Source organism: Natrix helvetica (assembly GCF_964273705.1).
Source record: "Natrix helvetica genome assembly, chromosome: 3".
Taxonomy (NCBI): Eukaryota; Metazoa; Chordata; class Lepidosauria; order Squamata; family Natricidae; genus Natrix; species Natrix helvetica.
The window spans coordinates 98,434,386-98,460,360 of record NC_138549.1 but is presented as its reverse complement, the minus strand read 5'-3'; the positions used below and the strand labels follow the sequence as shown (position 1 = coordinate 98,460,360).

The following is a 25,975-nucleotide window of genomic DNA, read 5'->3' as shown; positions in this document are numbered from 1 at the left end:
TCTGCGAAATTCTGATAAACCTACTAAGATACTAGATGCTTTTTCTCCCCTTAGCTGACAATGCATTTTGAAATCACCTCACTTTGACAGCCAAGGTGGTGCAGTGGTTAGAGTGCAGTACTGCAGGCTACTTCAGCTGACTGTTAGCTGCAGTTCGGCAGTTTATCTCACCAGGCTCAAGGCTGACTCAGACTTCCATCCTTCTGAGGTGGGTAAAATGAGGACCCATATTGTTGAGGGCAATATGCTGACTCTGTAAAACCACTTAGAGAGGGCTGTAAAATGCACTATGAAGTCTAAGTGTTATTGCTATTGCTAAATTCAACTACCTTGGTTAAAAAAAAAAACAGAGACACAAAGGAACCCATTTCTCCCACTACAGGGTTAAGTAGTGCAGACAAGTACTGCAAGCAGCAAACAGATGTGGACCTTATGGGACAGAAAAGAAAATGAGATTTACGTATGAACCAAGGTCATGCAATTCATGACCTCCTTTAAGTTTGCCCTTCTCACTCTTTCCTTACCTTTACTAAAATGTTCTGGACCAGAGAGCTAATTTGATCCAACCAGTGATGGTTCTTCTTTGTACATATATAGACACTTAACTATTCCATTGCACAAAGTCTTAATTACACTGTGGTATATTGTTCAGTGAATTGTAAATGCAGGGCTTGTTTTAAAATTACAGAAAATTCCAGTCAAGGAATCAGGAATCTAGGCATACTATGTTTTCAGACACAGCTGGTGTTTTAGAGTGGTTAAAGTACAATGGAGGAGATCAATGTTCAAAACCATTCTCAACCATGTATTGGGTTGACTACCACTATCTGTCAGTCCATCGTGCCTGACAGGGTTGCTTTTGTAGGGATAATATGAAGCAAGTGGCCCACATAAGGTACCTTGAGGTTATACAGGATATGTATTCAATAAATATAAATAGAATAAATTACTTTTTAAGTGGTTAGAGGATTGCAATCAATATTGTACTTTGGCCTCTTTGAGGAGACATTCATCTAATTTTAATTTTGGAGGCTGACTTCTTTGCACTAGAAACTTTAGCAATAGTTTTGCTGTAAGTCATCATGGAGATAGTCATACAGATATAAATTTGCCGTTGATGTTTTTTATTCTAGGCTGATAAAATGCTTCTAGACTCACCTTGCGTGGCTTAGTAAATCCAGGCTTGCAAAACTGTTTGTAGTACTCCCAATAACTTCTGTAGGAAGATTGCATTTCTATGTAGGTTGCAAATCTGTCTGGGCACTTTGAAACACAAAGCTTTTAAGACAAAACCAAAAACCTGATTGAAGTAGCAGTGTAGGATGAGACAGTTAGGTATATTACCAAAAGACCTGTACAAAAATCTGTCATCTCTAAAAGTGCTCTTTTTTAAACAGATTGTTTGCTTAGCAAAGGACTTATACAATATACACATATAGCAATTTCTTCTTTTTTTGTTCTATTTTGTAGTGTCTTCTTTCAATGTCTTCAGAATTTCTCCTACTGGTAGTGTTTCTTCTTGTTCTAAGTGTGATATCTCATAAATAATTTTAAAAATTAACTTTTAAATAATACCCTCCAAAAGAAGACATTTTTGTATCTTGTGCAGCAATTAATCAAAGTGAATCTGTGAATCAGGCATACATAACCTTTGGCAGGCAAGGGATATATTTTCCTCCCGTTAAGTATTATATCTTCAAGAGTCACAGAGAACATGTCATTATTGAAGTTTATCATTTTTGTTATTGTAATGTAATCCTACTGTTGGTAAAACAATTACTTTCTTTATTTTCTTTACAAAAATCTCTAGGAAATCTTACTTCTAAAATCTGGAAATGAGCCACAAAATGTTGGTGATGTGACCCTAATCAACAAAAGTATTCAGATAGTATTCAGATAGTTAACAGCTTTTGTCCTTAATTTTTAAAATTAATTAATTAATTCTTTCTTGGTAAAATATTTTATTTAAAATGATAGAATCAGGGGATTATCCTGAATGGGTTATTTATTACATACATAAGGATACTTCCAATGTAGTACAAATGTAACGAGTTCTCTTCCTGCTCATATAGAATTGTGCATATAAATATTAATCAAATAAAATTTTTGTCATTTCTCATCTTAGAAAAAAAATCTGACTACCTACATAAAATTCTAGAGCTAAGTTATTGTCAGAATCTCTACTCATAGGATATATTTGAGGAAAAACAGAAGGGCTTATTTGCTATATCATCTTCCCCAAAAGCTACTGATCCAGTGAGTTTCCAATATATGTACAGTTAGTTTCCAATATACAATATGCAAGATTGTGCAAGGTCGTTTTACTATCATTGTTTTGCTATAGCCTCTTAAGTCTATATCTAGAAAACATGAGTGAACAGTAAATATGGTGATAATATTAAGAAGCAACATAAATGATCATTACCAAAACATCGTTTCTAGAGAGACCCATTCTAACTTCTGCCTGTTAAAATCACAACTACTCAGTCCTGCACTCAATGCATGTTTTTCTTTCTTAACTGATATTCTAAACAGACACTTTCCTTTCCATCTTATCAGTACATCTCTTCTGAGAATACAGAATTTACATCTAACATTAGCATTTACTTTATGTATGTCCAATTCATAACACTTTTTATTTTCAAAACAGCTGTATTAAGATATAATCTGTGTATTTTTGGCTATATGTTACATACCTGTGTTGTAGGGCACTGTAGGTTTATTAGCACTATAGGACTGGCACATTTCAGGATATTAAAATAAAATAAAATTGTTTTGTTCCTACAAAATAGATAAAATGATTATTTTCACTCCATGTATATGTATATCAATAATTAATAATTAATGGAATACATAAATATATTATAACATATTAAAAATTTACTCCCAAACCACTGCCTGTAGGGATTCCTATTATAGCACACATGAAGATTAATTTTGAGAAAATTGTTCTTTCCCTGTGCAATAGGATAGATAGCAGCAATTCATGCTAATTTAATCATACTTTTCACATTAATGTTTTATCACATATCCAATTTTCCACTGTGCAGTAAATTTATCTTGTACAGTTACTAAGTTTAAACACACACTACATGGTATCATGAAACTGGTATTTTTTATAGTAATCACAAGGTGGCACTAAAAATCAATGAAGAATTTGTTTGTATGTAGAAACCTATAGACCGTATAAAATTCCAAGAACACCTTTTCATAAGTATAGATCATTCTTATAATGAAAAACTACAATGAATTATAGAGATATAAAACATACAGTGGGCTTAAGCAGAGGGCAAAAAAGTTAACCCGTTTATTTTTTTAAGATAAGTTCCCATTAGAAGTACCCTGAATTTCAGAAAGAGTGGATATAAAATATCAACAAATTAAATAGTAAAGAATACTGTGTGTTTTATCAAGCTTCTATCAATGATCTAAAAACATTTAGAACTGATATTCCACTATACAAAAATGATTAAAATGGCAGATTAAAACTAGGAGCAGAGACATCCAAGTTTAAGTGCAACTTCAGTCATAGAAATTCACTTGATAACTGGGCTGCTTTGCCTCTTTTTTGAAAGCTGTGGAGACCTTTTTGGCTGCCTCTTTAGCATGGTTTGGCAAAAAATATTTGATGCATTGAAAAGGGAATTTTCCAACCCCTTTAAAAAGTTAAGAAAAAAAATACTCCTATTCATCTATATGGCTACACTGTATCATTATACTTTCTAATAGGAGCAATGTCTGCTGAGAAGAATTAAAGAGTTCTTTAAAGTGTTCTGGGTATTGCTTCTTGATATACACAGTGAGGATACAGCTAGGACTCTTTAAAATTGAAGTTCAGATTGATAGATTCCAAATGCACACTGCAATGAAATTCATATAGCTGAGTGGCAATCTAATTGGAATTGAAGTGTTTTCTATTTGCTGATAAGACAGAGAAAGCACTACAGAAGAGTAAAGCTGTGGCTTCTTTTTCAGACTATCACAGTATTGTCTTCTAATATATTGGTTTATATGGAGATTAACAAGGAGATGAATTGACGTGAATAAGTTCCCTCACAATGTACTTAACCCAAAGGATGGAATTAATTCTGTTATTTTAGTTCAACGTCATCCCTTCCTGAAAAACTACGAATGTTGAAATTATTTCAAAACAACAAATATTTTAAAATATTTATCCTGTATAGAATTTGTTGAACCATTGGAACTATTATTTACATTTTATTGCTCTATGCCAAAGCACTTCAAATAGCAGTAATATAAAGATTAGCACGTCTCTTCAAATTTAACTACTCTCAAGATATGAATTAGAGGCAGCTTCTGGGTTTTATAAACCATAAATCTTTAATCCATATCAGCAACCGGTCAAATTTCATAAAAGCTTTTTTACATGAAATTTTTATTTTTGCCTCCCAACTAGCTTACCAATATCTTCATACATAATGAATTCTAAAGTTGTAATTCAAAAAAGAATGAAATACGCAGATAAGCCTTGATGAGTGCTGAAAATGGATCCAAAGGATTTATAGTACAATCTTCAAATAATATATATGGGAGTCTGCCAAGTTCCGGAAGGCTGATGTATCATGCTACAGACTTATTATACTTTAAGGAAAATTATATTAAAATGCCACTTGTTTATAACCCCTATAAATACAAAGAAACAAGTGTATTCTTGAATAACCGAAGGTCCTGAGGCAAACAGATGCAAATCTTGCCTTAGCCATGAAAGCCACTTTGGGCCAGTCACTGTTTCTCAGCCTAACCCACCTCACAGGGTTGTTGTGGAGAAAATAGGAGGAGGAAGGTGTGCTGAAGATATTTGCCATCCTGAGCTACTTGTAAAAACAGTAAAGGTGGAATATAAATAAATAAAATTAACATACGATATCTTTTTATTCACACTGTATTAATCCAGGATTTTCAAGAACTCTTAATGTACTATATCAACTGCTCCTGTTTGGCTCTTCAAAAATTCCTTTCCTGGTCTGCTTATTACATCATTTCAACATATATGACATTATTTTGGGGGGTAATTTTAGGGTTGAAATGGATATAATTTGCTTTTTGCAGGTGTCTAGTTCCCATTTCAATACCAAATCCCAGCAAAAATGGACTAGACACCTTTAATCCTATGTCTAGTGACATAATCATGGCCTCCTTTAAGCCTTTGGAAAGGTTGGGAAGCAGAATTGCAGCCCCTGACAACTTAAATGTTTGCCATATGTATCAATTTAAGCAAGCAAGAGAGCATTCTTGCCAGATTCAGCTTCTGGCATATGATACTGCCTGAATAAAACATGACAAACTTACAGAAATAGGAAGCAGTCAGCTGTGCTTAGAAATTACTTTTCTCTCAGAATGACATAACAATTTCTCCACTTGACATCTTATTTAAGTGTTCAATTTATGATGGCTAATCAGACCAAATGCATCTTAGGTTTACAGTCACTTGGATTCATGATGTAACAGTTAGATATCTAAGTGAGCAGTGACTTGCTTTGAAGTCTGAGGGTTTTTTTTAAAAAAACAAATCTTAATTGGAATCCCAATTTTAAAAACCCAGTGAATGAAAGCAGAAGCCACCTGCATGTTTTCAGTAAGACATCTGCAAAAAATAGAAAATGAGCTAATACTTCTGCTGCATGTGACAAGGACACAGGTGCAAAGGAATCCAGTACTTACTCATTCGGTGTATCTTTTTGACCACAGAACTGCCCATAGCTATCAGTAGGATAGGCTACTTTTCTTGGGTCCCCATGTACCCAGGCTGTAGAATGGAGAAGGAAAACAAGAAAGCATCAAGTCATTTCGGTTGGAGTTAAACTTTGCTACTCATTAAAATGCAATTTCTGTCATGAACTTTTTAACCTCTCCCAATGGATACTTAGAATATTGATTGCTTCTTAAACAGTCGCCTTTTTCAAATGAAAAAATATGGAGGGGATAGATACAAAGCAAAACATCTTTCCCTCCTGTTTCCCCCTTTTATATCAGAATGTATCTGGCTGACAGCCAGAAAATGAGGTAATGCACTTAGAAAATGACAGTTATTAAAATGAGGAGAGGGATGCATTACAAAAGCTTTGTTGGCATAAAGCCATACAGTAGTATTGAGCCAAGCTAAATACACGCAACTGACTTCATGCATACTTCTGAGCTGCCTTCTGTACACAGAATTGTATGAACCAATTAAAATACGCTGTCAGATCCCAGTTTATGCAAATAAATTTGACTCTCATCCACTATAATTGCTGCAGTCTCACACTCCTCTTCATTTAATGGGGTTAAATGTGGAAAAACTGAAATCAAATCAAGCCAAAATCAAAATCTTCTCTAAGGTCGTCAGGATAATAATTGGAATCATAAGGCATGAAAACACCATGCCTTGATCTTTGCAGGCCAAAGGTAGAAGGGACAATGTAATGCATAGCTCCCAATAGCCCAGGTTTGTTTTGTACAGCTGGATTAAGGTAGAGTTTTGTTTCCTTACTTTTATTTAAATATGAATTTTAAAACATATTTAATTCTGTCTTCATTTCTACACACATTTCATTATGTGCAGAACATATAAATATTGTGGCAGTGAATTTATTTTTCTTTTAGATACTGAGAGTTTGCCTTATGCTATATCATATTATGAAGTTTGACACCTGTGAAAAATGGCACTTGTGAAATATTAATACAGCAGTGGTGGGTTCCGGGCGGTACGGCCATACTGGGAGTAGCCAGGAGAAGCAGCCACTGTACTGATACGGTGGCTCGTTTGGCCCACCCACCCGCATTCTATGGTCGTTTAATACTACAAGCAGCCCATTGCGCATACGCGCACAGCGTGCGGCACCTGCGCGCCTTCTGCCAGGCAGCTGGGTACCAGAGGGTGGTGGCGAGCGCATGTGCATGCAGCGTTCGTGCCCATCTAGGATGCCCAGCTGCGTTTGCAGCATACTGGCTGTGCCAGAGTCCGGAACCCACTACTGTAATATAGGTCAGGTAATATATTTAGCAAAATCAAGCACTAAAGAAAAGAACACACTACTTAATCCGGGTATTATCATTTTCTTTTTCCACAACAATAAAATAAAGGAGAATATTTCCTTCCACAGTTTTACACAGAAAAACAACATCCATTCAATTGTTTTCTTTCATAAAAATTATTGCTTTGAAACCTAATAATTTCAACAATAAGCTGTTCTTATTGGGTATACAGGAAAGTATTCATAGCACAAGCAATTAGTACAAAGATTAAATGGGTTGTAAACCACTCCCATTACATGGACTACTTAAAGTTTAATTTAACTGATTGGGCACTTACTATTTATTATATAGCCAAATAGGAACTGTATATTATAAACTGTACTTTAATAACTCTAGAAATAAATATTTCTGAAACTCATGGTTACAGGTAATCCTGGAGTTATGAACAACACAATTGGGATCAGAATTTCTGTTGCTAAGTGAGGCAATTGTATACTGAGTTGCTTCTAACTAAAACGTTTTATAACCTTTTGTTAAGTGAATCATCCTAGTTGTAAATGAATCACACAGTCATTAAGTGAATCAAGCTTCCCTCACTGACTTTGCTTATTGGAAGCTAGTTGGGAAGGTCACCTATTGTAATCATATTACCCTGAGATGCTGAAACCATCATGACGACATACCCATGGTCATGCGATGGGGACATATTCATAAATTTGGATACATGCTGTTTGCTAAGTAGCCAAATCTTGATCGCATGACCATGGGTATGTTATGATGGTCATAAGTGACTTTTTTCAGTGCCATTGTAACTTTGATTGGTCACAAAGCAAATGGTTATAAGTCAAGGCATGCCTGTATTCAAAAGCCAGAGAGCACTGAAATAGAACATTGAAAGGTTATTATCATAAACCAGTACAATCCAACAACAACAACAACAAATTATTTTTATCAAATTGTCTGTGTCAAGTGTGAAAACCCAATAAGGACCAAATTCTATGTTGAAAATTAAAAAACTAAAAGTTCTCAACAAGTATTTTTTTCCTATCAGCATAAAGATTCATATTTTAGAAAGGTCCATGAATTTAAGATGATTCTGAAATGTAGACTTTTCTATTAATTGAACAACAACAACAACAACAGAGCTGGTTGAGAATTTTTTGAGTTCTAGTCAAATGTAAATGCAGGGTCACCCATATCTAATTGTATTCAAGACAAAAATCTTCTTTTCCTGTTCTTCTGTAAAGAGCCAGAAATATACAGATCCTATTGAATCATGAGTAGCCTCAGGCACAACTGTGATTGTGAACTCATTATACTCTATTTTTCCTTTTATATGAGCTTCATGGACTCTCATGCATTTTGAACAGGACAAGTGTCTGGAGTCTATCCAAAGGTGATCTCATCTCTCGGTTAAAAATAAAGCACATGGACAAATGTGAAACAAGAAAAGGAAATTGTAATTTAAGGAAGAGAGACAGATGTGAACGCTACCAGTTTGTAACATTTCAGTTGCAGAATGAAACACGGGGACAAAAAAAACCTCTAGGTGTCTCTCTGTGTGAAAGATAACATGCAAACATACAAAAATAGATCTCATTTTGAGTTGCTTTCAGCATCTGTTGGTGTTCGGAAATTTCATTTGATATTTGATGTTCTGTCCTTAATAGTTAAGGCAAGCACAATGTGATGTACACGTACACTTTTTCAACAGATGCAAAGCTGACCATACTGTCAGTGACCCAAGCTGTGAAGAAAAGAGAAACAAGCCAAGCATTCAGTCATTATCTCCATCAATTTTTGACATATTTCCCATACTCTATTATTTGGAGAAACCTCTCATAGAAAACTGCCATGAAATCCCAGCCAGAGGATTAAGAGAGATTTTTTGTAGTAGCAGAAAGTGCAAAGCTGTAGAAACATCTAAGGATATAGCACAATTGCAAGCTTCCAACTGTTTTTCTGCTACTTTTCCCGCTCCCTGCCCAATCATCTGATCACTTCATTTTTCATGATGGCATGCCAATAACAAACGTTTTTTTTAAAAAAAAATTAAAGAAACTATTTCATAAAGAGGTGATCTACAGTGAAATACAAAAGTAGTGAGGCATGGTTCTAACAGAATGAAAGTCTTCTCTACAAACAAAATTGCTTTTGCTTCAGGGAAGATAGAATTGGCGTTTTAATCTCTGCTAGGATTTGCTGCTCCTTTCAACTGAATCATCCCACTGTTTACATTTTCTGCACCAAGGCATGTGAAGCCACTGTGTGGTGAGACCTAAGCACCTTTGAAATCTAAGTTTGTTCTTTCTAAGTTTTTGCTGTGATTGTGAGTGAAATATTTTTATAAGCAATAATAGAGTACTGTAGTTCAGGACTTGAGGCTTAATGAGATCTTTACTACTTTGTCATAACTGAGGCCTGTTTCTAATTGTTAGCTACATCATAGCCTGAAATTTGAGAAACCAATATGGCTTTAAAAGATGCTGCTAGACATGCCTGTAAAAAGAGTAAGTAGGACTTTTTTTTCTAGTAGGCTGATCAACAAATGAAAGGAAATAATGCAATCTAAACACCAGGATTTATAAATGATGAACTTTGCGTATTACAAGTACAGTGACCATATTTCCTTGAAAAGAAATAAAGGACAAATCTGAAAAAGGGAAATAAAAGAAGCTCATAAGGATAAAAAAAATGTTTGTTTTGCAAAAAAAAAAATCAAAAGCAGAACCAACAAACTAAATCATTAAACAAATCTAAATCATTAAATTTATTAAAACTAAATCATTAAATTAAATAAATCTTCAGGATAGCTTTTTGAAATAAAGGATTATCCTTTATAATAAAGGACATAAGAACACTGAAAGTATATGCAAGAAAGCAACTGTATTTGTCATGTCTCTAACCTAGCCTGAACATGTCTTTACTATTTGATAGGAACCACGAAAGAAGAAGATAGAGTAGCCAAGTTTTGAGATTGGGTCATAAAATAGTTACTTCATATAATAATGCAAATCAGTAATGAATTCTGATCATCACAACAATTAACTGAACATGATTTTTTCCCCTTAAAATAGATGCAAAATAATACTTTTGTTTAATTAATTGTAATATAGATCCAAGCAAATGTAACCCAGAATTGCCAAAATTGTCCTCCATGCATGCTAGACATTCCAGTTCATTATTGCATGCTTCCCAATACTCGTAAAAGTTCTTGTGGGTTTATTTTTGGTTACTTGGAGCTTCTGGGATTCAAACTGAAGTTGTTTAGAGAAGATGCATGAAGAGCAAACAGCAATATTGATATCAATAAATAGCATCAATATAATTGGATCAAATATTCAGCCATTTTACTTTCATAATCACTGCAAAAATATGGATCTACAATATTAATAGGGAGTACTGTTATGATATAATTTATTTTAGCAGATAAGGAATACATATTCCATTTTCTTATTGGTATTGCCTGTATAATGTACCACTTCGTTTTTTTTACCTATTGGCTTTTTTTTTGTTACCTACTAAAATTTATTATAAATGTATTCAAATACTGAAAACATTCATATGAATAAAACAAGGCAAAGCTTGCATTAAAATGTCTTCTGAAGAAATAGTATAACATTTTGCCTGGGGGCGAATGTTGATCAAAGACCTATTATAGCCAATTAAACCTATTTCAAAGGATCATCCCCAATAAATAGATAATATCCATGGCATGTTGCTTGCTCTCAAACAGGGCCAAATGGCATAGAGTAGCTGCTAGTCAATGTTTTGCTTCTTTAATATTGTTGGCATATATTGATACATATCATATATACAATGTGCATGTTGCATACATGTGAAAAATATGTGTGATAATGTCATGTCATTAATTGTTTATACTAGTTAATATGGAGAAACCAATGCTGGACAGACATGAATTCCTAGTAAATTTATGCCAAATGAAGATGCTGAAAGACATTTTTGTATATAGGTAGTCCTCAACTTATGTGCACAATTGAGCCAAAAAGTTCTGTTGCTAAGTGAATTTGTTAAGTAAATTTTGCCCCATTTTACAACCTTTCTTGCCACAGTTGTTAAAGGAATCACTGCAGTTGCTAAGTTAGTGACAAGTGAATCTGGCTTCCCCATTGACTGCTTACCAGAAAGTTGCAAAAGATGATGACATGACCCTGGGACACTGAAAATGTCATAAACATGAATCAGCTGCTAAGCATCATGAATTTTGGTCACATGACCATGGGGATGCTGCAACGGTTATAAGAGTGAAAAATGGTCAAAAGTCACTTTTTTCAGAGCCATTGTAACTTCAAATGCTCACCATGTCAGACCTGGAAGCCATCTTTTACCTTTGGGACTTCCACATTTTCTACTGTGGGAGAATGGAAGGGGGGATTATACAGAGTGTGGGTGATATATAGCCATAACAACATTCTTGCTCAGAAAGTCAAGGTCATCTGGCCATGCAGCTGCGATGAGGTGACTGGGAGGCATCTCCTGTTTTGGATGGTGCTTGATTGGATCATGTGATGGACATGTGGGTGCTGGGCAGTGACTTGAACTTTCTTTTGGGTGGGGAAAACCTGGAAACTTTCAGATTTGGGTTTTCCCAGATGTGCTAATATGACATCTCTAATACAATGGAACATTGAGGAAACGCCAGCCTCAAGTCTTCTTTCATTAGGGGTGTTACTTGGAACCCTGACACACTAAATGAATTGTTGTAAATTTAGGACTACTTGTAAAACCTTTTAAGAAATAATCTATTGTGTTACTTGATCAGATTCTCGTTAATATCATTAAGCTAATTCTTATTTCTGACCTTAGAGCAGGGGTGTCCAAACTTGGGAACTTTAAGACTTGTGGACTTCAACTCCCAGAATTCCCCAGCCAGCTGGCTGGGGAATTCTGGGAGTTGAAGTCCACAAGTCTTAAAGTTCCCAAGTTTGGACACCCCTGCCTTAGAGAATTTCTCCCACCATGACTGAAATTTAGTGGTAACTACAAATAATAGCAGAATGATTTTCTGAGGCAAAATCAAATCAAATTCACTAAATCCCTGAGAGGCTTAATGAACCTTTTTTTTAAACATACATATGTATATATTCCTTTTCACATTTCTCTTTCCTAATGATGCAATAATTTCTAACATTTTCCTTTTACAATTGAAGTTTTATACAATTACAGTAATTTACAACATAATCGAACCATAGCAATTTTACCTGTATTGTTTCATCTTGACTTTTTTTTAAAAAATCAATATACCCATCATTTTGATGTCTCTTCTGTAATTACCATTGTTAAATAATGTAAATACACATTCCATAATTTGTTTCCAATAAATATTTCAAATGACCATTGTTAAATAATGTAAATACACATTCCATAATTTGTTTCCAATAAATATTTTAAATGAAAATAGCTGTCTTTAATCGGCATGTCTACTTAATGAAAAAGAACATTTATTCAAATAGCATGTGAAGAACTACTTTCTAATGAACTTTATCCTTGAATATTACTTACCCACAATTCCTAATGCAATGTAACCCAGGATGACAACAACGAAGATCCCACAACATAATACATCTGTGCAATGCCTGAAAAAAGAATATATAAAAATTACAATAAATTTGTGGCCCAATGCAAGAATCTCTTTTGGATAATATAGACACAGAGTGCATCAGCTCAGCACCCATCCACTATGTGTTACTCTTCCTCCAAGTTTCATTTCAAAGACACCTGTTTGCTTTCAGCCAAAGGTTTTCATTCCAGAAATAATCACCCAATGAAATATTTAGTATAAATTGTCAAACTTCAATACACTTGGCTCTACAAAAGAGTTGCTTCCATCAAGGATTTGTTCACAGAAATCCACTAGCCAGCTGAGTTATTTGGGGCCAGTCACTTTCTTTCAGAACAACTTATCTCACAATGGGCTTGTTGTGGGGATAACAAGAAGAAGAAGGAGAAGGAGAAGGAGAAGGAGAAGGAGAAGAAGAAGAAGAAGAAGAAGAAGAAGAAGAAACATTTAAACTGAACAGCGGGGACAGAGAATTAATTGATACAGCACATTTCTGTCCCCAGCAATCTAAAATTCATAGGGTTATCGGTGCATGTAACACAGATGTTTGTGCGGGTAAGATTATCACTCCTGCTGTCAAGCAAAACCAAGCATTTAATAGTGAGTGCCATACCATGTCCATGAATCACACAAGTGGCAAGAAAATAGGGGCAGTCAGTCATAACACAGGTTATGTAGACAGTAAACACAGGGTCAATCAAAATGGACTCAAATGTCTATACAACAATGCACAGAGTATGAGGAATAAACAGGGCGAATTAGAAATTCAAGTAAAAGTGGGGAGATACGATATTGTTGCCATTACAGAAACTTGGTGGGATGTAACTGACAAATGGAACACACAGCTAGAAGGTTTTAAATTAAAGAAATAGACCAAATAAAAGAGGAGGTAGAGTTGCACTATATATAAGAAATAATTACCTCTCTACAGAAATAGAGCACAACAATGATGAGAAATATCTTGAATGCATTAGGGTCAATATTAAAGGTTGGGGGAGGGAAATGACATTGCCCTAGGTCTATACTACAGGCCACCCAACCAAGCAGAGGAAGTAGATGAACTTTTTGCTAGTCAGCTAACTAAGGTATGTAGGAAGCACACCACAATAGTAGTGGGGGATTTTAATTACCCTGACATCAACTGAGAAACAAATTCTGAACCAAGTGGAAGATCCAACAGGTTCCTAACAAACCTAGCAGACAACTTTGTTTCCCAAAAAGTAGAGAAGGGAATAAGGGGATCAGCCATATTGGACTTAATTCTCACTAACAGAGAGGAAATGATAGAAGGTGTTGAAGCCACCGGAACCCTGGGGGCAAGTGACCATGCAATATTGGAATTCAACATTATGCAAACACAAGTAGTAGAACAAAGTGAAACTAGAGTCTTGAACTTTAAGAGAGCTAATTTCAATAAACTTAGAGAGAGCTTGGGAAAAATTCCATGGATGAGAATCCTCAAGGGGAAAACAACTCAAGAAACTTGGGAAATTTTGAAAAATGAGATTACAAAAGCCCAGTCTAGCATAATACCAATGAAGAAGAAAAATAACAGCTCCCAAAAGAAACCAGCATGGCTGCATAAAGAACTCTCTGACAAATTGAAAGACAAAAAAGATAAGTAAAAAAAGTGGAAAGGGGGGGACATAACTAAGGCAGAATATCAGCAAATAGCCCAAGCATGTAAAGATGAAGTGAGGAAAGCTAAGGCTCATAATGAAGAAAGGCTTGCCACAAAAGTAAAAAATAACAAAAAAAGCTTCTTCCAACATGTTAAAAACAAGAAAAGAGTTAAGGAAGCAATTGGTCCATTGCTAGGAGAAAGTGGCAAGAAGGTGACAAGCAACAGGGAGAAAGCAGAACTAATTAACTCATGTTTTGCATCTGTCTTTACACAAAGGGATAAAACAGTCCAACCTATCAAAAACAGCACCACAAAAATCAGATTAGGAATACAAGTTGAAATAGGGAAGAAAATGGTAAGTGAGCACCTGTCTACCCTAGACGAGTTCAAATCACCAGGACCGGATGGATTACACCCCAGGGTTCTGAAGGAACTGGCAGACGAGATCTCAGAACCACTGAACTATATCTTTCAGAGATCCTGGAGCACCGGGGAACTGCTAGAGGATTAGAAAAAAGCTGATGTGGTTCCCATCTTCAAAAAAGGGAAAAAACAGATCCAGGAAACTACAGACCTATCAGCCTGATCTCAATACCAGGAAAGATTTTGGAAAAGATAATCAAGCAACGAATTAGCGAACACCTAGAAGCAAACAAAGTAATAGCCAAAAGCCAACATGGGTTTGTCAAAAACAGATCATGCCAGACTAATCTTATTGCATTCTTTGACAAAGTGACAAAATTAGTGGACCAGAGGAATGCCGTCAATATACCTTACTTGGACTTCAGTAAGGCATTCGATAAGGTAGACCATAACCTACTACTAGATAAAGTAGAAGAATGTGGGTTGGACAAAATCACCACCAGATGCATTCGTAACTGGCTGACCAACCGCACTCAACGTGTAGTCCTCAATGGAACTGCATCTACATGGAGGGAGGTATGCAGTGGAGTACCCCAAGGCTCTGTTTTGGGCCCAGTTCTCTTCAACATCTTCATCAATTATTTGGATGAGGGAATAAATGGGGAACTCATCAAATTTGCAGATGACACCAAGCTGGCAGGAATAGCCAACACTCCAGAAGATAGGCTAAAGATACAGAAGGATCTTGACAAACTTGAACATTGGGCACTATCTAATAAAATGAAATTCAATGGTGAAAAGAGTAAGGTTCTACATTTAGGCAACAAAAACGAAATATTATAGGTACAGTATAGGTGGTACCTTGCTCAACAGTAGTAACTGTGAAAGGAATCTTGGAGTCCAAGTGGACAACCATTTAAATATGAGCCAGCAGTGTGCAGCAGCTGCCAAAAAAGCCAACACAGTTCTAGGCTGCATAAATAGAGGGATAGAATCAAGATCACGTAAAGTGTTAATACCACTTTATAATGTCTTGGTAAGGCCACACTTGGAATTCTGCATTCAGTTTTGGTTGCCACAATGTAGAAAAGATGTGGAGACTCTAGAAAGAGTGCAGAGAAGAGCAACAAAGATGATTAGGTGACTGGAGACTAAAACATATGAAGAACGGTTGCAGGAACTGGGTATGTCTAGTTTAATAGAAAGAAGGACTAGGGGAGACATGATAGCAGTGTTCCAACATCTCAGGGTTGCCACAAAGAAGAGGGAGTCAAACTATTTTCCAAGGCACCTGAGGGTAGAACAAGAAGCAATGGGTGGAAACTAATCAAGGAGAGAAACAACTTGGAACTGAGGGGAAACTTCCTGACAGTTAGGACAATTAATCAGTGGAACAGCTTGCCTCCAGAAGTTGTGAATGCCCCAACACTGGAAGTCTTTAAGAAGATGTTGGATAGCCATTTGTCTGAAACAGTATAGGGTTTCCTGCCTAGGCAGGGGGTTGGACTAGAAGACCTCCAAGGTCCCTTCCAACTCTGCTATTGTATTGTATTGTATTGTATTGTATTGAAGAAGAAGAAGAAGAAGAAGAAGAAGAAGAAGAAGAAGAAGAAGAAGAAGAAGAAGAAGAAGAAGAAGAAGAAGAAGAAGAAGAAGAAGAAGAAGAAGAAGATTATTATTATTATTATTATTATTATTATTATTATTATTATTATTATTATTATTATTATTATTATTATTATTATTATTATTATTTGATAGTGCTGTACCAGGAGACACCAGAGTCTAAGAAAAAGAACTGGGGAAAAAGTCACAAAATATCACGACCTGGCCATTGAAACTACGCAATTATGGATGAAATATGTAACAGTGATATCCATAGTCATCGGGGCACTTGGTACTATGTCCAAGAATTTTACAAAATACATCAAGAAATTGCCACTTCCTGCAATAACACCAGCAGAAATACAAAAAACTGTGCTACTCAGAACATCATACATTTGAAGAAGATACTTAGTTGATACCTAGGATGCTGGCAGAAACCCACATCAACCATCAGCGCCAGTCAATAAAATTTGTGATGCATCTTTAAATGTTCAGACTGAGTTCCGTGTTTAATGAACAAAGAGATAATAATATAACTCAATGAAGTATATTGGATATTCACCTCATTGAATTATTTATAAAATATAAGAAAATGAAGAAAGAAAGAAAAAGAAAAGAAAGAAAGAAAGAAAGAAAGAAAGAAAGAAAGAAAGAAAGAAAGAAAGAAAGAAAGAAAGAAAGAAAGAAAGAACGAACGAACGAACGAACTTATGTGGCTTAAAAATAGTATGTTCCTTCCTTAATAATGAAGGAAGAGATGTTTCAACTAGATTTTAAAAATGGCTAAGATATTCAGTGCTGTACAGGGATTTTGAATCAAATCCCTTTGACTCTCTCAGCATTAGATTCCCAATCTTGAGGGACCTTCCAAATAGATTATTATGTACTATGGGGACTATAAGTAGGATTATCTGTGCATCTGGAAATGTTTGTGTATATATATCTTGTTCTGTTTGGATACTAGATATATTAAGTTTGATACACTGAGTCACTTTGTGTGAGTTAGGTGGTCATATACATTTGATAAATAAATAAGTTATAATGATAGAAAGTTATAGTGTTATTCCAGCCAGAATGTTAACTCAGTTGGGCTAAGTCAATATTTATCTAACTTACAATCTATCACCAAACCTTGTATAATTCAATTCTTGTCAACCAGAGTTTGCATCTCCATATGCATGATGTAATAACTACTACAAAGACAATTTTTGTTCATGAAAGGGTTTCTGAAGATCAAACTTCACAGGAATCATTTTCATAGCCTTTCAGAGCACCTTCAAAAATATTCTTTTCAATCAATCCTTTCTCATGTCAGGATATGAACAATTGAGTAAGAAAGATTGGATGAGGTAATGACATAGGATATACTGTAACAGATCATTTACTATTACCTTCAGAGGAAATATGATCTCTCAATAAGGCTATGGCAGAATAGCATGTTTACATAGCTCACCAATCATGCTAAAAGCATATTTAAGGTAAATCAGCATTGGGAGGAAGGGAAATATTATATGATGAGAATTACTGGTGAAACAAATGAGCCAAGGAAACTGACAAGAATAGAAAGGTGAATACAAATAGCAAAGGGTGAATAGCAACATAACATGAACTAAATTTAGAAACCTCACTGATTTATTGATCAGGTAGTCCTCGACTAATGACCATGATCGAACCCAAAATTTATGTTGCTAAGTGACACATATATTAAGTGAGTTTCATCCCATTTTATGACATTTCTTGCCACAGTTGTTAAGTGAATCACTGCAGTTAAATTAGTAACATGGTTGTTAAATGGCTGACTTGACTTGTCAGGAGGATGCAAGTCGAGGACTACCTGTATTTTTTAGCAACGAAAACTATATTCAGGAATTCAAAACTATTCAGGACAAGCTGAATATTTGAAATGTATCAGTCAGAATTACTGGCAATTGGGAGAGAAAGCTAGAATTGGCTCACCAACTGAAACAACAAAACTTTATATCAGGAATTCAGGCTAAGGTTAATTTTATATATTGAGACTAAATCTATTACCAGCATTTTTAATTTCTATATCCAATTATATAGGTGTATACTTTTGGGGTATTAAAATGTAAGAAATAGCTCAAAAATATAAAAAGAAACTGGCATAATAACGATCCAAGTAGGAATGTTCGCACACTCTTGCTGACATTTCTGTGGCCTGGTGGCCAACAGCTAGTGGGCCACAAACCAGGGGTTGGGGACCCCTGGGCTAATAAATTAAAATTAAAAGTTTCAATTTCTGGAAAAGCACATTACTGCTGAAGCTAACTTTCTTCAGACAAGAAACTGTGCCCTTTGTGTGGAAATTCCTCAGAGAGTTCTGTTAGATATTGTAAATAGTTACAGAGGTTTCCACTCCAGTCCTCCATTTAGGCGGGAAGCCTGGGTTAATCTGATTGGTTGAGAGGCCTGACAGCTCCCTATAAAAGGGGAGCTGTCAGACCTCACAGTTGCTGGATTGTACACATTTGACTGCTAATAAAGAGCTGTTGTTGCCTTCATGTCTGGAGTCTGTCCTCTCATTGCCCAGATCTAACACTGGCGACGAGGATGGGATCGAGAGGCAGATAGGACGAAGAACAAACAATGAGACAATCCAGCAAGTAATCCAGCCCGGAGCATCGGTGCGGCCTCGAGCAGCCATTTTAAGGCGGCAAATTCAAACCGCAAAACAAAATGGCAATGCACGCTCCGCCAACTCCGTTCGACCCCATCAACGAGCATTGGGAGTCCTATATGTTGAGGTCCTATATGTTTAAAACAAAATGGCAATGCACGCTCCGCCAACTCCGTTCGACCCCATCAACGAGCATTGGGAGTCCTATATGTTGAAGCCAACGACCTCATGGGGGTACCCAACTCCCGAAAGAAGAATATGTTCCTGGGTTACTGCGGCAGAGAAGTTTTTGAAACGGCTAAAGATCTGTCAGAGCCAACCCCGATTCAGGCCGTAACCTGGACGGCCTTGCAACAGACTTTGCTAACGCACTACGCACCGAAGCCTTCTCGCCACGTTTGAAGGCACAAATTCTACATGAGAAACCAACGAGAGAACGAGTCTATCAACCAGTACGTAGCTGCCCTGCGAAAAGCGGCTACCCACTGCAACTTTCAGAACCTAGACGACCACATCCTAGACCATTTAATATGCGGGGTAAGAGACATTCCATTACAGAAACGCCTGCTGGCTCGATCAAACCTAATGCTGCAAATCGCCCTTGACGAAGCAAGGGCATCTGAATCTGCTGACCGGTCTACAGAGACGCTACAGTGCCAAAACTACACGCCCCATACCACCACAAAGCAAGCACAGGTTCACCCTGAGGCCACAGACCAGGAAACTGATGACAGCGAGTGCGATGACAGCTACCGCATGAGCGGCAGCCAGACACAACCAGCGCGAAAATTCAACTCCAGCTTGCCACCCTGCACAAGCTGCGGAGGGAGTCATCCCCAGTCTACCTGTAAATTCTGGGACGCAATTTGCTGAAATTGCGAGAGAAAAGGGCACATTGTGAAAGCGTGCCGCAGTTACGGGCCTGCCACCACTTGGCAGCCACAAACACACCAACAGAGGCCCACCTCAGGGGCTTGGCACAACCAAAAGGGGTGCCCAGAGAGAGAACCAAGGGAGTCAGCCCAGAGAGAGTATTCCCAGAGAGAGTATACCCAGAGAGAACCACTCAGAACCTATCTCACCACGATAGGTCAGGTCCGCACAAGGCGGCCCAAAAAGCTGAAGCTCACGGTCCTCATTGAGGACGCTCCTTGCGAGCTAGAGGTTGACACAGGATCATCTCTCATGATCATTTCCTGGTCAACGCTCAAAAAGGCTATTCCTAGCCTCAAAAAACACCAGCTACGAACGCCAGACATCATGCTGCGCGACTACCAGGGAAACCGAGTTCCCATCGTTGGCCAGGGCACCTTCAAGGTCCAGTTCAAGACCATCACGGCCCAGCTACCTGTAACAGTGGCAAGCGCAACCCTGCAGAGCCTCCTGGGGCTCGACTGGTTCGAGGCTTTAGGCCTGGCTGTCACCGGCATCAGCGCAGTCCAGGACAACAGTGCAGCCGAGGCAGTATTTAAGGAGTTCGAGGACGTCTTCAGCTCCGGCCTCGGTAAGTATGTGGGGACACCAATCTCTTTTAATTTGGACCCCAACGTAGCGCCAATCAGGCTCAAACCCAGAAGGGTACCTTTCGCCCTCTGACCCAAAATTGATAAGGAAATTGACAAGCTGGTGAGCCAGGGGATCCTAGAACCAGTCAACCATGCTCGCTGGGAGACCCCAATAGTGACCCCGGTCAAGCCGGACGGGTCAGTCCGCATCTGCGCAGACTATAAATGTACAATAAATGTCGCGCTACAAAAGAGCGCCTACCCTGTGCCCATTGTACAGCACTTACTACATTCGCTAGGGCCAGGAAAAGTTTTTGCAAAATTAGATATGGCGTAGGCATACCAACAGTTGCCTGTAGATGGCGCCACGGCGGAGGCTCAAACCATAGTGACGCATAGGGGTGCATTCAAATGCAACCGCCTACAATTCGGTGTGAGTATCGCCCCTGGACTGTTCCAAAGCGTCATGGAACGGCTTTTGCAGGGGATACCAGGAGTCGTCCCCTATTTTGATGACATATTGGTATCGGCTGCAAATGAGGCGCAACTTTTAAAACGCGTTAGGGCTGTTTTGACAAGAATTCGCGAAAAGGGTCTCCGCCTCAAGAAAGAAAAATGCCAAATTAATGTGCCCAGGGTAGAGTTCCTGGGTACATGATTGATGGTTCTGGGATCCACCCGACATCCCAAAAAATAAAAGCAATTCAGGACGCCCTACACCTCGCAATCAGACCGAGTTGCAAGCTTTCCTTGGGCTCCTTAACTTCTACAGCGTCTTTCTCAGACAGAAAGCGACAGCTGCTGAACCTCTACACCGGTTACTAGCCAAAAACGCCAAGTGGACCTGGGGACGAACAGAGGCCACTGCTTTCGCCGCTGTCAAGCGCCTCCTAACAACAGACTCCCTGCTGGTCCAGTACAGCCAAACCCTGCCGCTGGTCTTAACTTGCGACGCCTCACCGTTTGGCATCGGCACAGTCCTCAGCCACAAAATGCCAAACGGAACCAAAGCCCCCATCGCCTTCTACTCGCGAACCTTGTCTCCCGCTGAACAGAACTATAGCCAATTGGACAGGGAAGCCTTGGCTGCTATAGCGGGAGTCAAGCGGTTCCATGAGTACCTCTACGGCTGCGACTTCGAACTTGTGACCGACCACAAACTGCTGCTGGGGCTGCTGACTGGGGACCGACCCACCCCAGTATCTCTATCTCCACGCATGACCAGGTGGATTGTTTTCCTGGCTGCCTATTCATACAAACTCGTTCATAGCCCTGGCTCCACGCTCGGTCACGCCAACGCACTCAGCCACTGCCCCTTGCCCGAACTGCTGGCTGACCCCACTCCGGAGACCCCGGTCCTCCTGATTGACTGTTTGGACTCAGGACCGGTCTCCTCTACAGACGTTGCCCGCCTTTCGGTGAAGGACACTATCATTAAGCAAGGGGCCTGTTGGGGCTAAATTTAAATCGTTTTATGCCAAACGTGATGAATTATCTGTGTTAAAAGGTTGTCTTCTGTGGGGGGACCGGGTGGTTGTTCCATACAAACTGCGTCGTTCAGTATTGGAATCTTTGCATGTGGGGCACCCTGGCATTGTCAGGATGAAGGCATTGGCCAGGAGCTATGTCTGGTGGCCTGACATGGACAGGGTAGTAGAAGAGTGGGTGGCTACTTGCACGCCCTGTCAGGAATCCAGACCAGCCCCTCCAGAGGCACCCGCTAAGGAGTGGGAGCGACCTCAGGCACCATGGTCTAGGGTGCACATAGATTTTGCTGGCCCCGTTCATGGCCAGACCTTTCTAATAGTTGTGTATGCATATTCGTAATGGTTAAAGGTAGCCCTGATAACCTCTACCACGGCAGAGGCGGTCATCAAGGTGCTACGGTGCCTTTTCGCCACACACGGCCTGCCTAATGTCTTGGTCTCTGACAACGGGCCCAATTCACGGCCATGCACTTCGAGACGTACTTAGCTAGCCAGGGAATTCGGCATGCCCTAGTCGCACCATTCCATGCGGCCTCCAATGGACAGGCGGAGAGAATGGTGCGCTCAGCAAAAGAAGCCCTCACTCGGATGTGCCCAGGTGATTGGCAAACACGCATCGATCTTTATCTTTTAATTCCGCATATCACTCCTAGCGCTACCACAGGGAGAAGCCCAGCCGAGCTTCTCATGGGTCGCCGGCTAAGGTCCCACTTAGACCGGCTACACCCAAACTAATGCCACATCGCCCCCAGACTCTACCAACAAGATTCGGAACTTTAGCATAGGGGATTCAGTATACGCCCACAACTATGCAGGGGGGACTTTGTGGATTCCTGCCACGGTGATTGGCATCACCGGGCCTCGCTCCTATCTCTTGGAGGTAGAGGATGGTAGAAATTGGAGGAGACACATTGACCAACTCCGCGGTCGCCTAACCCACTCCAATCTTAGGGCACCAGACGAAACTCTGACGCCAACCGACCAAGGCCCTACCCAAAAGGAGCAACCAGTCACTCCTTCTACAGACTTCTCAATCCTGAACGAACCGGTAAACATACCTGACTTTGTCGCTAGCCCACAGCGAGCCCCAAGCGAACAAGCTCAAAGGACTCCAGCCGCGGCCAGGGGTAAGTTCCAGCAACTTCCATTGCCTGGAGTAGAGGAGCAGAGAGGTGCCTCCGACCTGCTCCACGAACCGGTTCAAAATGAACTGCACAGGTCTGAGCGAGTCAGGCAAAGACCCGCCTATCTAAAAGACTACGTAACCAATAGGAACACTCCGACTAAGAGGGGAGGAGTGTTAGATATTGTAAATAGTTACAGAGGTTTCCACTCCAGTCCTCCATTTAGGCGGGAAGCCTGGGTTAATCTGATTGGTTGAGAGGCCTGACAGCTCACTATAAAAGGGGAGCTGTCAGACCTCACAGTTGCTGGATTGTACACACTTGACTGCTAATAAAGAGCTGTTGTTGCCTTCATGTCTGGAGTCTGTCCTCTCATTGCCCAGATCTAACAAGTTCATTAACTATTTGTAAAGCAATTGTTAAAAGAGCAACTCCCCAATATATATAAAAATTCTAATTCCAATCAGGCTTCTTTTTATCTTGATTAATCTTCCTTCAATCTTTATTATTTGAGCAGTGAAATGTGGTTTTACTTTTGGAGGTAGTGCAGCCACATAGCTGTGACTTAAGTACATTCCTCTTATTTGAAGAAATAGTTTCCCACTATTTAATATTTCTGATCTATTACACTTTACAACACCATACACTACACTCTACACACTATCCAAGAACTACTTATAGAATACAGAAGAAGTGCCATTTTCTTGTCACAGCTCTTATGTTATATACTTTCAAAGCATTCCTCTCTTAACAAATATACAGAACAGTTACACAGTCTGATAATAAATTGGAAAAAATCAAGTAAGTTTAGTTTTCTTCTGAATGCTGAAATTTAGGAAGTTGCTCAAGACAATCAGATTTTGCTTCCAGAATATGCTCAGTTTCTGATCAAATTCAAGGGAAAGCTTACACTTTATGACTTAAACAATTTTATTCAATCAGTATTGACTGTATATACAATCAGTACAGTGACAATAATTTGCAGATGGAAGAGACTGTGTTCAAGAACACAGTTTTTAGTTACTAGTAGTATTAAACATTACACTTATGCAGTAAGATTAATATGGAAAGCCTGAATTCTGTATAAACCTTGCATGGTAAATGAAGATTAAATTCCCCATGGAGCATTGAACTGAATTGTAATAAATTCCAAATCAGCAAAATATTAGATCATGCCATGTTAGTAATTGTATATTCTATATTTTGATAGTTGAATAATTCCTTGACCTTCTAGTTCTGCTAAAAGGTGTGTGCACTATGAATCCTAATCTAATAAGCATAGTTATGGCTTGAATACATATATTAAATGCATTTTGGTAGCGTAAAGAAATATGTTTTCTGCTGGGTTTAAAAGAAGAATCTATCCACAGGAACCATAATTCAGTTTAAATGCATGGATATGCTGGTTTTCTAGAGCTTCAAGGAAAGCAAACAACCATATTATTTATTTTATTTTTATATTCAATTTCTATAGACACCCAATTCAATGCTGTTGCAGGAGAATCATTAGGAAAGAAGGCTTGGTTTCTACTAAAATCATACAGAGGCATATTTAAGAAGATGGAATTATAGACATAAATGATGCAATGTTGAAGGCACTGTTGAAGGAAGGAAGGAAGGAAGGAAGGAAGGAAGGAAGGAAGGAAGGAAGGAAGGAAGGAAGGAAGGAAGGAAGGAAAAGCAAAACAATTAAGATAATAAAAGAATCATGAAAAATATGTATTCATTTATTTTCTTACTCCACTTATTTTTGTGTATTTCCATAATCACCAAGCCTTCTTAGTACTTAATATGATTGTCTGTCTGTCTGTCTGTCTGTCTGTCTGTCTGTCTGTCTATCTATCTATCTATCTATCTATCTATCTATCTATCTATCTATCTATCTATCTGGCCCAAATCTCAATAACTGGTTTGTAAAATAATTAGATGTGGTGCATTCTTACAAATAACTTCATCTTAACTAATTTTTTGGAATGCCTTCATACTAGTTTAAATTCAGGAAAGAGTTGTTTTATAAAAGTGATGCTATCACTGAAAAACTCATTGTATATTCAGCAACATCCCCCCTAAAAAATGTAAAGTTGAGTTTCTTCTCCTATGACAATGGGCGCAACTGGTACTCCCATGACAAACATTATCAATTTCATTTGGAGGAGATAGTGTTGGCGATACTTTGCAGCCAAGTCATATTGGCCAAGCCAAGGACTTTATTGGTTAAATGGAAACCAATGTAGGGCTCATAGTACTTGTGTTACCTGGTCTTCACCTGCCAATAAGTATGCTGATACCGCTTGCAGTTCCAAGTGACCTTTAGAGACTGTCCTATCAAGAAAATCTTACTTACATGATAATAAGAATAAATAGCAATAGCATTTATATAACATTTCACAGTGCTTTACAGCCCTCTCTAAGCAGTTTACAGAGTCAGCATATGGCTCCCAACAATCTGGCTCCTCACTTTACCGACTTAGAAAGGAAGGAAGGCTGAATCTATCTTGAGCCAGTGAGAATCGAACTATTGCCAGTTGGCAGATTTAGGATGCAATACTATATTCTAACCACTGTGCCAGCATGTCTCAAAATTACCATCGTGAAATTCTCACAATCCAGCTTGCAACTGTTGTCCCAAAGTTGGACAAAAATTCCCTTGACCATACCCGCCATCTGTTCATTCAGCAGTGGCTGGTATGAGCTTCAAGTCATGGATGTGCTTCAAAGGTAGTGCTTCCCTATTCAGAGTTAACGTCTGAAGTCAAACAATATCATCATCTTTCTAAGCTTAAACCTCAGCCTACTTTGACTAATTTTTTCCCCACTGCAAAGGCCAAACTGGGAGAAATATGGGTTCCTGATATCCATTGCACCTCTTCGATTATGAATAATAGGTTGGCATTACATTGATTACAGATGTAAATGATTGGATGTTAAAGAAGCTGACAGGATGGCGTTAAGAGATACAAATGTGATGTACTGTAAATAAAGTACGGTAAAGGTTCCAAGAGATTTATAAAGTTTAGTGCACTGTGAATAAGTAGTGGGTTGTAACAAACAAAAAAGAGAGGAAAAATACATA

At 38.4% G+C, this 25,975-nt stretch overlaps 1 protein-coding gene across 3 annotated transcripts in view; it reads right to left on the bottom strand.

Annotated features, from left to right (window-relative positions):
- Nucleotides 1-25,975, bottom strand: part of SLC44A5 (solute carrier family 44 member 5) — a 186,290-nt gene that overhangs the window by 30,743 nt on the left and 129,572 nt on the right. For all 3 annotated transcript variants that reach the window (XM_081948273.1, XM_081948272.1, XM_081948271.1), the window contains exons 3-6: nt 12,499-12,572; nt 5,683-5,767; nt 2,697-2,781; nt 1,159-1,278 (exon numbers count right to left, since the gene is read on the bottom strand). In XM_081948273.1, the coding sequence (XP_081804399.1) occupies nt 1,159-1,278; nt 2,697-2,781; nt 5,683-5,767; nt 12,499-12,572 (364 nt within the window). The remainder of the gene's footprint in view (nt 1-1,158; nt 1,279-2,696; nt 2,782-5,682; nt 5,768-12,498; nt 12,573-25,975) is intronic.